At 42.0% G+C, this 15,341-nt stretch overlaps 1 protein-coding gene across 2 annotated transcripts in view; it reads right to left on the reverse strand.

Moving 5' to 3' along the window:
• Positions 1-2,526: 2,526 nt before the first annotated feature.
• The window catches only part of cyth3b (cytohesin 3b), a 58,526-nt gene continuing 45,711 nt past the window's right edge, over positions 2,527-15,341 (reverse strand). For both annotated transcript variants that reach the window (XM_017714064.2, XM_017714065.2), the window contains exons 10-13: positions 7,565-7,641; positions 7,130-7,201; positions 6,041-6,195; positions 2,527-2,980 (exon numbers count right to left, since the gene is read on the reverse strand). In XM_017714064.2, coding sequence (XP_017569553.1) covers positions 2,908-2,980; positions 6,041-6,195; positions 7,130-7,201; positions 7,565-7,641 — 377 coding nt within the window. In that variant the 3' untranslated portion in view covers positions 2,527-2,907. The remainder of the gene's footprint in view (positions 2,981-6,040; positions 6,196-7,129; positions 7,202-7,564; positions 7,642-15,341) is intronic.

Raw genomic sequence — 15,341 nt, forward strand, 5'->3', positions numbered from 1 at the left:
GGTAGCCAGCTCCAGTTCTTCATCAGTGGTCATGTTCTGACCACAGGACCACTGTTGGCGGGATATTTTGTAGTTGGTGGGCTTTTCTCACCATTCCCAACCAGCAGTGACAAACATGTTTTAAAAATTCCTGAGATTCCTCCACCATCCAAATAAGATCTGGTGAACTGTGGTCCTGTAACGGCCCTTTTCCACTCACAAATTGTGCAGATGGGACACAGTCAGTAATTGTACTCCTGCAAAGTACAATTGAATGGTATGTGCACTTGATAAAACAGCCAGTGGGCTTATGGTTTTTTTATGTTCACCCCTGTATGTAGTGGTGCTGTAAGATCAGTAGATGTCATAAAGTGTGTGAGAACATAGCAGGTGCTTCTCACAGTGAGTATATATCTCATGCAAAACGAGACGTGTCTGTAAATTATGTACAAAACTAGGGGGCACTCTCTACCAAGCCAGAAAAAAGAGACGAGGAAATCAGTCAGACACTAGGGGAGCCTTTTCCCTACTGAAGACATCAAATACTGCACAGGCCCATTGCGTCACAGGCTGTAGGATTACATCTGGAGTTCCTCGTCGTGTGTTATGTAAAGAGGGCTCATGATGAAAGACATCTCTCCAAGTCAGGGTTAAAGCTTTATCAATGCTTTATGTTATACATCATGTACAATATGACCAATAGCTTTTACAGACATATAAAAATTAATGTGTAGCCTCACAGGTCAGTCCAAGATAACATTCTGCCATAGGCTAGAGCTCTTATTTTACAAATACATATAAATCACTACTGGATAAACAAGAAAATATAATAATAATAATAATAATAATAATAATAATAATAATAGTTCTGAATCACATCATCATCATCATCATCAAGGTTTCTGTTGAAAATAAAATGTCTCCTGACAGGATTATAATACTTTCACAGGTTTTCCTAAACTTCTGCATAATTAAATCATTGAAACGTAAGTCATTCAGAACGGCTTGATGTGAAATGGTCCGCTGTCACATGTTGCTATATTATTTAAGTGATACTTTTTTGGTCCCACAAACGGGGAAATTCCACCTCCGCATTTAACCCATCTGTGAAGTGAAACACCACAAACACACTAGTGAACACACACACTAGGGGGCAGTGAGCACACTTGCCCGGAGCGGTGGGCAGCCCTATCCACGGCGCCCGGGGAGCAGTTGGGGGTTAGGTGTCTTGCTCAAGGACACCTCAGTCATGGACTGTCGGCCCTGGGGATCGAACCAGCAACCTTCCGGTCACAAGGCCAGAGCCCTAACCTCCAGCCCACGACTGCCCAATTACTATCCTATTATTGTACAACAATGTCTCGGGCAGTAGGTGATGTATCCATTATGATTTGATGTAATAACAAGTGTGAGGGAGCTTGCCGAGTCACTAAACGCCTGCCCTTCTGCTTCCTATCACCTCTGCTCTGAACAACTCTCCCTCAGCAAATTTCTCTCGGATGCAGCACTTCACATCACACCACTCTGACCAGCTTCCTTCGCATCTCACTCATTTAACTGTGCAGAAATTTTGCAAAATCGATGGAATTCCCCTTTAATGTATAAGGCTGCCGAGGAGAAAGCCCTCAACCAAAGCTGATGCGTGACGTAACCTGCAGATTTACACGCAATAAATCATACATACACAATAAAGATGACAACTGTTTACATTATTTACACATAACTTAAAGTCTATAGTTTCAACAATTACAGGTAGAATATAACAATTTCACGGAGAAAATAAATATAAAAAGATGTTCAGATAAGATTTGTAAAGGGAACATAAAAGCAGGCAAGCAGAAAAACAAAAAAACTGCATTCGCATCACATCAACACTTTGACCCACTGAAAAGACGGTCTTCTACACTAAGGCCTACGCCTCAGACATCTCTGAAAATGCTGATTTAGGATCAGCTCGTTAGTCCATATAATTGGACTGACACGAAAGTAAAAACTAAGCCCAGTTAAGCACGTTTGCTCAGAGATGTGTGATACGTAAGACCTGCCGGTTCTAAAGACTGAACAGAAAGCTTAAATTGACTGGTACCCGCCGATTCACAACGAAAAGTTAAAAGGGTGCACGGCATATATTTTTTCAACTATTCTGTCTGAAAATTTAAGAAATCAGTCCAGCTGACTTAAGACTGCCACATATTTTTAAAATTGCATTCCCACATTTACATCACACTTGTTTCAAGCTTTTTCTATGCTGTTTCACTTCAACAAATGGCACAGGCAGGGACTCGTTCAGCACCAGAGTGAGATAATAGTCTAAGTCATCTAGAGCCACGATGGCATTACAATATAGGTCTGCATCGTTGGACCGGTATGGAGTGCATTGTAGCTCTTAGCCTTGTCATTAAAGGAGCACTTTGCGGAAAAAAATGCCAACATGGCCTAATAATAAATGAAAGTTACAGGGCTACAAGGATCTTATTTCCACGATCCTAACTGGCCCCTTCAAGCTTTCATTTCTTACCAAATGTGTCTGCATTTTTTGAAAGCGTGTTGCTGTAATTGCTGAAGACGGTTTGACGTCACACCAGGCTTTTGAAGTCTGTGAAGTGAAAGAGGAGTCCCAACGTGTGTCCTCTGGGCCGTCACGTGCGCCATCCACGTATGCAAACTGACATCCATGCAAGTGCAAAGAGAACAACGACAGCTGCGTTTGGGGTTTTTTCAGCCCTGACACAAGAAGGGGAAAATATACAGAAATAAGGAGAGGGGGGGTAAAAGAGGGATTTGGGGTCACGTGAGCTCACGTGACACAGTTTTAGTGTCCCAGGTTGACGACATTGGCACACGTGCAGCGGCTGTTCAGGAGCGTCTTGCAGGACAGCGTGTACGTGTGCATATGTGTGCCACCCTACTGGCGGTCCAGCGGCACTTTCACTTCTTGTTGGCGATGCGGCGTTTCCTGGTGGCAAGCATGTCATAGAAGGGATCCCTGCTGATGCTGGCTCTGAGGAAACCAATTAAAAGAGAACCAAATAAATTATGTGCAGTGGGGAGGGGAGGCCAGACTTCAGCATCTTTGATATGGAAATACAAGCGCATTTCTACAAACCCCTGCCTTAACTAGATCAAAAAAGAGAGCGAGAGGGAGAGAAGTTTGTTCAATGACCTAGTTTGGTTTCCATGGTTTCCCACGCTAGGTCCCCGCCCCCTTTTTCTGGAGCCTTCTCGAGTTTCGAGTCGGAACGACTCCCTCTAACGTTCCGCATTCCAGCTGTGTTCCAGGCTCTCCCAAATAAACATACCTTTTTGGATCTCAGCTTAAAATAGGCAAACACCTTGACATGTCCGAGCTTTCCTGCAGTTGTTCCCAATAGCGTTCCTGGAGAACTCCTGTCCTGCATAACTGAGTGCTTTCTCTACTGACCCAACTAATCAGCTCGTTAACAAACCCTTCCTGGGTTAAACTAGGTTTGTTAGAGCAGAAAAACTCTGAAATATGCAGGGCAGAACCAGGACAGTGAACCTTTGGCCTGGAACCATCTTGACCTGAAGAAGTGTGTCCTACAAAGGCACTTTGGTGGTGCTAGAGCACTGTCTTCATGGCTGAAAATCCTGTTAAGAGCTAGTACAATGAGAGTGGGCTCAACCCCCGACTGCAGAAAATGCTCTAAAAGCCGCTCTTCTCAGTGGAAGACGGCTTGGTCAAGGGGAGAGCTTCTCTTGCTCTCTTTGAAACCAGGGCTACAATATATTGTTTAATAGTTATCGTAATTTTGGCCAAGGCCTGCAATATGGAAATAATTTATCCAGTTGACCATCTTTCAGTTCTGACACCTGAAATGAGTTATTTCTGAGGGTATTTAGAATAATTAAAGTGTTCACATCATCTAAAAGCCATGTCACAGTAATTGTTAACTAACAGGGTGTTAATATAATGCAAGGAGCGGGTAGTATAAGTGGGCTAGCAGGGCTAAGCCCTCCTTCTCTTCCCAAGAAAAAAAGCATCAAAATTAGGTTTCATTTTCGGCATCCGCGTTGTTCTACTTGCAGTTAATAAATGTTCTAATAATGTTCTAAATCTTCTAAGCCGCTTCTCCTTCTGGGTCACAGTGGGGTGCTGAAGCCTACCCCAGCTGTAGAAACCAAAACACCCCTATGAAAATAATTGCAATGTAAATCAAAATCATAATATTAGTCAGAAGAATCACAATTACATGTGCTCCAGCAGCTGTACACAGACATATTGTCACGATTGGCTCCTCCCAGTCCTGTCCATATGCTTGTGTTTACCTTCTAGTCCTGCCCATGGGCTTTTGTTTTGTTTCTTCCCGGTCCTGCCCCCTTGTTTCCAGTTTCTGAAATACTCAGACCAGCCCGTCTGGCACCAACAACCACGCCACGTTCAAAGTCCCTTAAATCCCCTTTCTTCCCCGTTCTGATGCTCGGTCTGCACTTCAACAGGTTGTCTTGACCACCTGCACATGCCTGAGTTGTGGCCGTGTGATTGGCTGATTAGCTATTTGTGTTAACTGAACAAAGTGGCCGGTGAGTGTACATTTAGGATTGCTTATGAAAAAAAAATGAGGATTGTTTAAACACTCCCACAATGATCCAGAGCTTAAACTGTGACTTGAGAAGCACAACACAGTGCTGATCATAATGCGTACCATTTTGTAAACAATGTGTACCTAATAAAGTGGCTGGTGAGTGTATTTGATAATGTGAATATTGCTGTTTTACGGTCCTTTAGTAAAGCTTTGAACAAAAATCTTGTCATGTTCGTTATGTTTTGTAGCCCTCCCATCTAATAATATGACCAATATGATACTCTGTCCATACAGTGCAGCCCCATCTCAAACCTTCTCTGAGGGAAATAAAGCCATGTCACATTGTTTTGGCTTCTGCTCTGCTCAGTGATGAAGCTGGAGGAGAGGGATTGTGTTTGAGAGAGCTGTGCCACGTGCCTCTGAAAACGCTTAGGAAAAAGCTGCTTCGTGAAAAAACAGGGCGTCCCTCTGAGCTTTATACTCTGCCTTTGGGCACGATGATGAGATGCTGCAGCGTCACACTTATTACCTCTCAATGAGTTCAAAGCCACATTTACCTCTCAATGAGTTCAAAGGCACATTTGTGGTTCGCTGCTGACTGTTTCCTGAGCACTTTTGCTCCAAAAGGGAACAAAAAGAAGCACTTCTTGTCCTTCCCTGGTGTCAAAATCATGATTAAAGATAAGGCATATGATGACCGTGTCCATCCCTAGTGGGCAGAATGCGATTTTTGGATTAAAGAAAAACCCTTTCATCTGCTCGAATCCTCCTCCTCTTCTGAGGAAGAGATAACATGCATGCTGGGGCCCGTTAACGTTAGCGGCTAGATTAGTGGAGAAGGCAGTTTGGCATGGGCCTGCTGAGTACTGGATCCAGTGGAGCTGTTGGCTGAGCTCGATCTCTCCCCCTCCCCCCCGGGGTGCTATATGCACTGACTAATCCCCCTCACTGATTCTACCATGAAAACCCCAGGCGAGTACGAATGGGGGGCTGCCCTACTGGCACAGCGGACTGAGACTTCTGTTTCCCCACAAACAGCCCAATCATGTGCACATCCAGCACCCTCCACCACCAACCAGCTCCAACACTGCTGCATGCAAGCCAGCCCTGCCCTGAATTCCAGTTACCATCAAACTACTGACGATTGTTTCTGTGCAATTTGCATTTCATGCCTGATTAAAGGAACAGTAGCTGATCAGTCAAGACATGTCTGGTGTTTTTAGTTTGCTTCTTTAGTTTTGCACAGGAGCCACGAGGCTAATAATCTGATATATGTGTGTGTGTGTGTGTGTGTGTGTGTGTATATGCTTCCATTACGTTATCTACATGACCTTCCAAGCCCTAGTGCAGAACTAAAGAAGCAAACTTCAGACACCAAACAGCTTGGGTGACTGACTCCATTTGGGGTAAGTGGAACACAGTGTGAATGAGATTTTTCACTGGACCGTGTCTTTAAAGACACATTAACTGCCCATAACTAGGACACTGAACTCCTTCATCTCGTCTGAGAGTCTTACTTGATGGATTTGATCCACTCCTCCTTCTCCTCTGGGGTTGGTGCCGATATCCTGTAGACCACATGATTTCCCTCCACCACCCGCCCATCAGCCTCCGTCTTACATGCCTTGATGACCTGGCCTTTGTGGTTTGGGTTGTAGAGCTCAAAACAGTTCTGTGAATGGAAGGAAAGATTTTAGAAGATTTAGTGCAGCTCACTGTTAGCGATGACAGCGTTTTTGAGAGCGTTGAAGGGAATTTCACAATAAACCCTTAAATATACATGTGACAGCAGGCAATTTAGTGCAACTATATTTAGTGCCTGTATGTCCTAATTATCAGGTAGGTTTTGCTATTGTGACTGTAGACATAACAATGCAGCTGATATCTGTAATAAAAGACAAACTCCTCAATGCCCAACAGCACCAACACAAACCCTGTCTTTGCGTTTTTGGACACAAGTTCAATGAAATACCTGAAAATTGAACAGGTATTTATGATACAGTTCACTACAAATCAAGCCCTAAATGCACAGAGTCTGAATCTTCCCTCATAGGCATCATTTACACTGATGACTAATGTGAGTGAAGTCCTAAATATCGGTTGGATAATCCAGATGTTGGACTCTCTTTAACTAATCAAGCAAATGAAGCGTTCTGCCAATCAAGTGCTTTCTGTAACCCCACCCACTAATTTCTGGAACCAATCAAAATGGCCTGAAGGAAACATCATGATGAAAATAACGGGTCATTTTATTTGTTTGCAAAATATTTAATCCACAGTGAAGGGCAGTGAGTCTAAGTCAGACATGACCGTCATCGTAATCGTTTACAGGTTTATCTGCTGCTCTTGTTCAGCGTGGCCTACAATAGCAGTGCCATCCTTTCCATCCCTTTGAGCTTGAAAAGAATAGAAATATCTTTAGTTCCAACATTGAATCAACAAGTTTTCCGATCATTAGCAAACAATATATAAGATGCCCGCATATCATTCACCCATATGTAATGTAAATTAAGTGATGTATGATGTGTAGCCAGGCTAGGAGCAAACGAGTTGGACCAAAACGGACACGGTGCATCTAAGGGCTCAATACATGACACAGCACTCACAGGCTTTCTGGGCTCCTCCACCTCCCGGATACTGAGATTCTCCAGAGGAATGATGCCTCGCGGCTCCTTGTCCTGTAACATGACAATACACACAGTCACAGCCTGCCAGCCCCTAGAAAAAGACCTTGAGTACGCCACCCTACTCCTACGCCTTCATACTGACAACATCAGCTATTGTTACTGCTAAAAGTGATGACTAAATGAATCCATGCTGTCAGCGAAAGTGGAAATCAAGATAAAGACTATGAGGACGGGAAGTTATTCAGGGGCTGCTCAGTTTAGGAATGCCATGGAACGCACATCACTTAACTAAACATCAAAACAAACCGATGTTTGCAGGAATGGTCTTTTATAACACTTAGAATGTAGATCTAAAAGGATCGATTTTGCATTTTATTCCTGAACAAACATGCTCTGCAACGGAAGCCTACTGACCGTTGTGTACTCAAAGTAGTACAGGCAGTTGTCGGTTAAAATGAACCACCGTCTCTTCCAGGTTTTTACTCTTCCTCCTGCAGGGGAAAGAACACGACAGCGTCATTACCAACCACAGTCAAATAAGCACACCAACAGCAAAGCGGCTGTGGCCAGCAGACCATTACCATGCAAATGTATTTTACAGCTGCTGTTTTGTCTATGAACTATATGATTACAGCACGATGCTGTTTTTCAGCAACTTCACAGCTTTTAAATAGTTTGTAGAAATCTGTGAAATAAATGTGAAGTGGGAAAAGAGGAATGTTAAACATCCCCAGAATGATGGGGGCTACAAATGATCATTGGGAAGTTTGTCCAGCACTGACAGTGGAGTTAGAATAAAATTCACATCCAGAACGCCTTGTGGTTCAAAAGTGGTGATCAAATCTCGAGGAAGAAACTTGACAAGAAATCACTATAAATGGAGAATAACACAGTATAACTTATCATTCAATAACGTTATATTTAGTTCTCAAAACAAGCTGAAATATTAAAGAAAGCACAAATATACACTCACTGGCCACTTTATTAGGTACAGTTTAGCTAGTAAAAAGGTTGGACCCCCTTTCGCCTTCAGAACTGTCTTAATTCTTTGTGTCCGACTTTCAACAAGGTGTTGGAAACGTTCCTCAGAGATTCTGGTTGGTTATTTGAGTTCCTGTTGCCTTTCTATCATCTGGAACCAGTCTGCCCATTCTCCTCTGACCTCTCACATCAACAAGGCATTTTCTTCCACACAACTGACCGCTCACTGGATATTTCCTCTTTTTCGGACCGTTCTCTGTAAACCCTAGAGATGGTTGTGTGTGAAAATCCCAGCAGATCAGCAGTTTCTGAAATACTCAGACCAGCCCGTCTGGCACCAACAACCACGCCACGTTCAAAGCCCCTTAAATCCCCTTTCTTCCCCGTTCTGATGCTCGGTCTGCACTTCAGCAGGTCGTCTTGACCACCTCTACACGCCTAAATGCACTGAGTTGCGGCCGTGTGATTGGCCGATTAGCTATTTGTGTTAACAAGCAATTGCTCAGTCCATTTTACCATAAATTCAAAATAGTTATATTATTTTAAAATTTTTTTTCACTCATATCAAAAACATATCACAAGCCAGACACCATGTACACTATATTTACATTTTGATGTTTGCTGTTCTTCCTTGCGGCCAAACATTTAGTTTGATACAGCCTCATTTCACTTGTCATCTGTATTTTGCCACATCTGTTGTGTATGTATTTAGGTTTGAATGCTAATTTGGTTCAAATAATACAGAATTGACTTAAAGGTTTATCAAACTGTGTCTGGATCAGTTAACCTGACTTCTCTAGCAAGTGTTACAACTGAATTGTTCAGAAGTTGTTGGAGGTCAGGGAACCAGCCTTGTGACCGGAAGGTCGCCGGTTTGATCCCCTGAGCCGACAGCACATGACTGAGGTGTCCTTGAGCAAGACACCAAACCCCCAACTGCTCCCCGGGAGCTGTGGATAGGGCTGCCCACCGCTCTGGGCAAGTGTGCTCACTGCCCCCTAGTGTGTGTGTATTCACTAGTGTGTATGTGGTGTTTCACTGCACGGATGGGTTAAATGTGGAGGTGAAATTGTGACTAATAAGGGTCATTTAATCTAATCTAGATACAGTAAGTGCTTGAAACAGACTTTTCGCCTTTATTTGCTGCACAGGATGTACAGGATGCATGTACAACGTTCTTAATCTCGCTTATTTTAAAATGACTTAGCTAAACATACTTTTCTGTCCTACAGGGAACTGAATAGCTGGGTGCATTGTGCTGCTCTGTGCATCGTGTCAAGAGGGACAACTCAAACTACATTTCGTCGATCTGAACTCCTGGCTACGTGAGCAAAAAAACAAGAAATGGCTGGAAGCAGTGTTTCTGCAGCAGGAGCCTTTCTTCAGGAGATGTCAGAGCTGTTCTCAGATCACAGCGTGAACCTGGCTGGTTGTTCTCCTGGAGGCCACGGGTGCCAAGTGCCGCCGCTCTCCAAACAGCTTCACGCGACCGCTGCTGTTTGCATTTTATGATTAGACGCCTATGTTTACTAAGCTTGTCTCGGCCCAGACTTCAGCAAACAAAGCCTTAATACCACCAAATTAGCCAGAGCAGAAACACACCTGCTCACTCACACACTCCAGACTCCTCCACATCGAAACCACACATCAAACACCGTCCCCTATTTCCGGGTATATCTGCAGTCGAGGCACTTTTTTCCTGCTGGTAAGTTGAACAAAAACAGCTTTCACCTCAGAGCTCGCCTGCTTTATCCTTTATCCTTTTTCTGTCACTGATGAGACTGAGTAATTGGCAGAGTCTTAGTTTGATGTTCCATTATTAATTAAGAGGAGAGGTGGATATCATTTTATAATTGGGCCATTATTAAGTAATACAAAGGCTAGTATCCCAGTATCCTTAAAAAGTGCACATAAAAAGGGGAACTCTATAGTGAAAGCAGATGAATGCAGACATCAATGCAAACGCATGTGAAAGTCTGAACTAAACTGTCCACTTTAAGCCTGTATTTTACTTTTCATCGACTTATTTTTTAATCATACTCATCAAGAAACAATGTGTGTTTCAAAAAACCTACCCATTTAACGGATTAAAATACAGTAATATCAGGCCTACCACTGTGTACCTTGGTAGTAACCATGAGTATGCTCATATACACTTACCGGCCACTTTATTAGGTACACCTTGCTAGTAAAAGGTTGGACCCCCTTTTCCCTTCAGAACTGCCTTAATTCTTCGTGGCAGACTTTCAACAAGGTGTTGGAAACGTTCCTCAGAGATTCTGGTTGGTTATTTGAGTTCCTGTTGTCTTTCTATCATCTGGAACCAGTCTGCCCATTCTCCTCTGACCTCTCACATCAACAAGGCGTTTTCATCCACACAACTGACCGCTCACTGGATATTTCCTCTTTTTCGGACCGTTCTCTGTGAACCCTAGAGATGGTTGTGCGTGAAAATCCCAGTAGATCAGCAGTTTCTGAAATACTCAGACCAGCCCGTCGGGCACCAACAACCACGCCACGTTCAAAGCCCCTTAAATCCCCTTTCTTCCCCGTTCTGATGCTCGGTCTGCACTTCAGCAAGTCGTCTTGACCACCTCTACATGCCTGAATGCAGTGAGTTGCGGCCGTGTGATTGGCTGATTAGCTATTGTGTTAACAAGCAACTGAACAAAGTGGCCGGTGAGTGTACATTTAGGATTGCTTATGAAAAAAAAAATTAGGATTGTTTCAACACTCCCACAATGATCCAGAGCTTAAACTGTGACTTGAAAAGCACACCACAGTGCTGACCATAATGCGTACCATTTTGTAAACAACCAACAAAACAGCAATTCAGCGCCAAACAACAAGGATAAGGAATTTCAAAATGGTTAAAAACAAGAAATCATCATCTAATGCCTTAAGATTAGAGTTAGTCATGAAGTTTCCTGGCAGAGGGACACCAGGCAAGGCGGGAGAGAAAGAGGAGGCTGTAGCTGGGCCAGGCCTTATGACACACATCAGTAACAGCGCAATTAATATTGAGTAACAGCACACCTGCTGTGTCCTGTTGGTTCATATACCCACAGGGCACAGAAAAAAGGAGCGTAGGCCTCAACATGTGAGGAACTACTGTTTTGTTTTCCCCAGTTATGAGACGTTCATGGGTAAATACATCACTGTGGTAAATGATTTCCAGTGTCACTGTGGATTTCTCAGAAAGGTTTCCCATTCCTGTATCACTGTAAGGATCTAGGCACAGACGGATCATGGGCTTCACATGTAGCCTTATGCTTACCTGTTACAACAGCGACTAAATCTTTGCGGTACTCCCTGGCAGTGTTGATAATTCATCAAAAGAGCCCTGCCTTTCTTAGCAAGCATGGGCTGACATTTCAACATTACTTGACATTTCGGGCCGTTGTTAAAGGATTTATAGTTCATGGAAATGTACAGTTTACTGTAGTTTCTCATATTTTGTACCCGGATAAATTTTCACATGACTATTTTCAATCCTCTCCTTATTGCTTAGAGTTAAACAGGCTGTTGTCTCTGTGCCTTTAAGACTAACATATCAAAATGACATCTGCTCGGATCGACTGCCCCACATTGCGCCTCATTTAAAATCAATTTGTGCGAAAACACTCCTTCTAGCTTCAGTGTAAGCAGTGTAAGTGCTAATATAATGACAAAGGATTGAACTTGCATAATAATCTCACACTACTGTTCATGAATGGTTCATGCTTTTGTAAAAGAAATGCTATGCAAGCAATGAAAGCTAGTAGGGACTAGTTATGCTATCTATACTGTTACACAATCCACTTCCCAAAAATGTGCATGCATTCGCTTTTTTGGTGAACTGTTCTTTTAAACTGCTTCAGTGTAAGTACTACAGCTGACTGCAGAGCTCGCAGCAGTTCTGAATGGGCTCATTAGGGAAGCATACCTCTGAGGAAGCCCCTCATTAATGCACTACCTATTTCCAAGAGTTCATATTTGTATATTAACATGCCCTAATCTCTTTTATTTCCTCTATTTCTTTAAGCATTCAAACCACACCCCCCTCCCTTACACCCTCCAGGGGCTGTTTTGAAATTAAAAATATTTCTGTAAAAGAACTCTCCTCTCTGCACTGCCCTGCCTGGGGGAGTTTAGGGGGGGTAATAATGTAACGACTCGTACGCCAGAGCTGTCGGCATCTATACGAGTCAGCAGAGACCTTTCGCACTGCTGAAGGAATGTGCGAGTCCCAGGCCAGGCAATAATACTGAGGTGTGACGGTCAGACAGGCCCACAGTCAGCCAGGTGACCTCTGACTCTGACAGACCACAGCAACCAATTAGAACAGGTACTGGCAGAGAACGTGTAGTGAGAACAACTGCCACTCCATAATATCTTCCAACTTTGTTAAACACTAGAGGGCGCTCCTGAGTGAGTCTAAAATGAATGGACTGCTATGGGGTCACAGAGTTTTTGTGCAAAATCATAGCTTGTAAATGCTTAATGGTTTTTTATATAGAATAATGCAGGACATGGAAAAGCAAACAATATTTCAACACTGCTGTTGTACTTTTCCACTCGTGGGCACCCGTCTGGCATTTTGTCGGCACTGGGAATAACAGAAGTGGCCAGGCTCTCTATAAACTTTCTCTGGTTCTGTTTTTGAAGTGCTACAGTGAGGAGAGCAGTGGTGGGAATCACTGCAGGCCCCATAATACAGTATAATGACAACACCTGAGCCACAATACTATTTCAATGTTTTTATCCATTGAAGTTTACACTTTTGTGTACAAAGTTTCTGACTTCTGTCATTTTTATAGACTTGAAATAATAATGCATAGTAGACAAAACAACCCTAAAAGGCTGCAGTTCCACATTTAGCAGCTCTTCGCCAATTGATTTTGGTATCCTATTAGTCTATGAATGAAACATTTTAAATGGGAAATAATTCATGCCAAGGTATCTGCATTTGTGCATTAGGGAGATGGACGGGGAATCAACATTTACTGTTATCGTGTTAAACTGCACGGCAATAAGGATATTAACTGTGTAAAACACTGAAGAAAAACATTATATTTATTATTATATTTAGTTATAATTATGTCACTATAGAAGTTTTTAATGTGGCCCTCCTGGGGCTTTATTTGTTATAAATCCTCAGAAAACGTCTACAACTTTAGAAAAACTAAATGATGTGATGCATATTGTATATCATGTAATGTCTGTGGGGAACATTATGATTTCCTCCTATAATTGTCTGTTGGGTATTCGTCCATGAACTTAACTGTAGCCTATGCAATGTGTACTTCTCAGATCTATAGGTTTACGTCTTTATCTTTCACCCAGTAGCAGTGAACTAAAAGCAAACTGATCGTTTCTCATTGCATACAGCATAGCTGTATAACCTATAGTATAGCGTTTACACTGCATGCAATATAGCCTATACCATTTTTCACGACTTTTTCAGGACTGTCTTGCACATTGATGTAGCATCTTTCTAAATAGAATCATAATGCATTTAGGAAACAGTTATTATAATAATTTGAAATGTGCATGGGACATCATGTACTCAGGTATCCATTCCTGTAATGGTATTTAAATACAGAAACCACTATTGAGGTACAATCAGCAGCTGTGATGTTCTGACAGAGCAATAAAACATGACTTTTCTATTCATTAAGAATAACTGCCCTATGTAAGACGTGGAAATTTAGAGATCTCCTTGGTGAAATTGCACAAAACATGTGGGAGAACATTTTGTGATGTCAACTGCCTTCCAGACTCCTTCCCCCAGTGGATGAATCTGATGATTATGAGTGTGCTCAGTGAAAACTCCGTGAAGGACATTCAATCTTAACAAAAACTCGTGTATAGTGGAGTTTTAAGTAAATGTACTTTGCTACAATGGAATGTGAATCATTTGGCAGGTTTGTGTGTGTTTGCGGCTGTCCGTACAGCGGAGTCTCTCAGACTGAAGACACATCTCTTTACACAGCACTTAATGAGCATTGAATCAAGAATTGATTGCAATATATTGTGCTGCACTTATATGCAGTGCAGTGTATGTGCAGTGTAGTGTAGCATATTGTAGTGTAGTGTATTATATTGTAGTGTAGTGTAGTGTGTTGTACTGTATTGTATTGTAGTGTAATGTAGTGTATTGTATTGTACTGTATTGTAGTGTAATGTAGTATAGTGTAGTGTAGTGTACTGTAGTGTAGTGTACTGTATTGTAGTGTATTGTAGAGTAATGTAGTGTAGTGTACTGTAGTGTAGTGTAGTGTAGTGTACTGTAGTGTAGTGTACTGTATTGTAGTGTAGTGTGTTGTACTGTATTGTAGTGTGGTGTACTGTACTGTAGTGGAGTGCAGTGTAGTGTAGCATATTGTATTGTAATGTAGTGTAGTGTATTGTACTGTAGTGTAGTGTATGTACTGTAGTGTAGTGTATTAGTGTATTGTACTGTATTGTAGTGTATTATATTGTAGTGTAGTGTAGTACATTGTAGTGTAGTGTAGTGTGTTGTACTGTATTGTAGTGTATTGTATTGTAGTGTAATGTAGTGTAGTGTAGTGTAATGTATTGTAGTGTAGTGTGTTGTACTGTATTGTAGTGTAGTGTAGCGTGTTGTACTGTATTGTAGTGGAGTGTACTGTATTGTAGTGTAGTGCAGTGTAGTGTAGCATATTGTATTGTAGTGTAATGTAGTGTATTGTATTGTTTACATCTTTATCTTTACATAAACATGTAGTGTAGTGTATTGTGTTGTATTGTATTATAGTGTCGTGTATTGTAGTGTGTTGTACTGTATTGTAGTGTAGTGTGTTGTACTGTATTGTAGTGTAGCGTAGTGTAGTGTATTGTAGTGTGTTGCACTGTTCTGTGTTCAACACTGTTCCTTTTTCTCTCTAACCTACTGGAAACTAGCAAAAATACTTTCTAGACAGACAAAGCACGTCTTGTAAGCCACTCTGGATAAGAGCGTCTGCTAAACGCTGTAAATGTAAATGTGTTTTTAGGACAAGATTAAGAAGGCAGAGCTTATGTAGGCAAGTTTTTTTGTGTGATATTTTATGTGAAAATATAATCGTGATCCCAGAGATTCTGACTGCATTCTGATTAATGTGGATGTTTAGGATGTGAGTATGTGTAAAAGTTGAATGGAACAAAAACATCAACCTACTGAGGGGCTCATTTAACAACAAAAAACATGTCTTATTAGTTAAAACTA

Source organism: Pygocentrus nattereri, chromosome 14, assembly GCF_015220715.1.
Source record: "Pygocentrus nattereri isolate fPygNat1 chromosome 14, fPygNat1.pri, whole genome shotgun sequence".
Classification (NCBI taxonomy): Eukaryota; Metazoa; Chordata; class Actinopteri; order Characiformes; family Serrasalmidae; genus Pygocentrus; species Pygocentrus nattereri.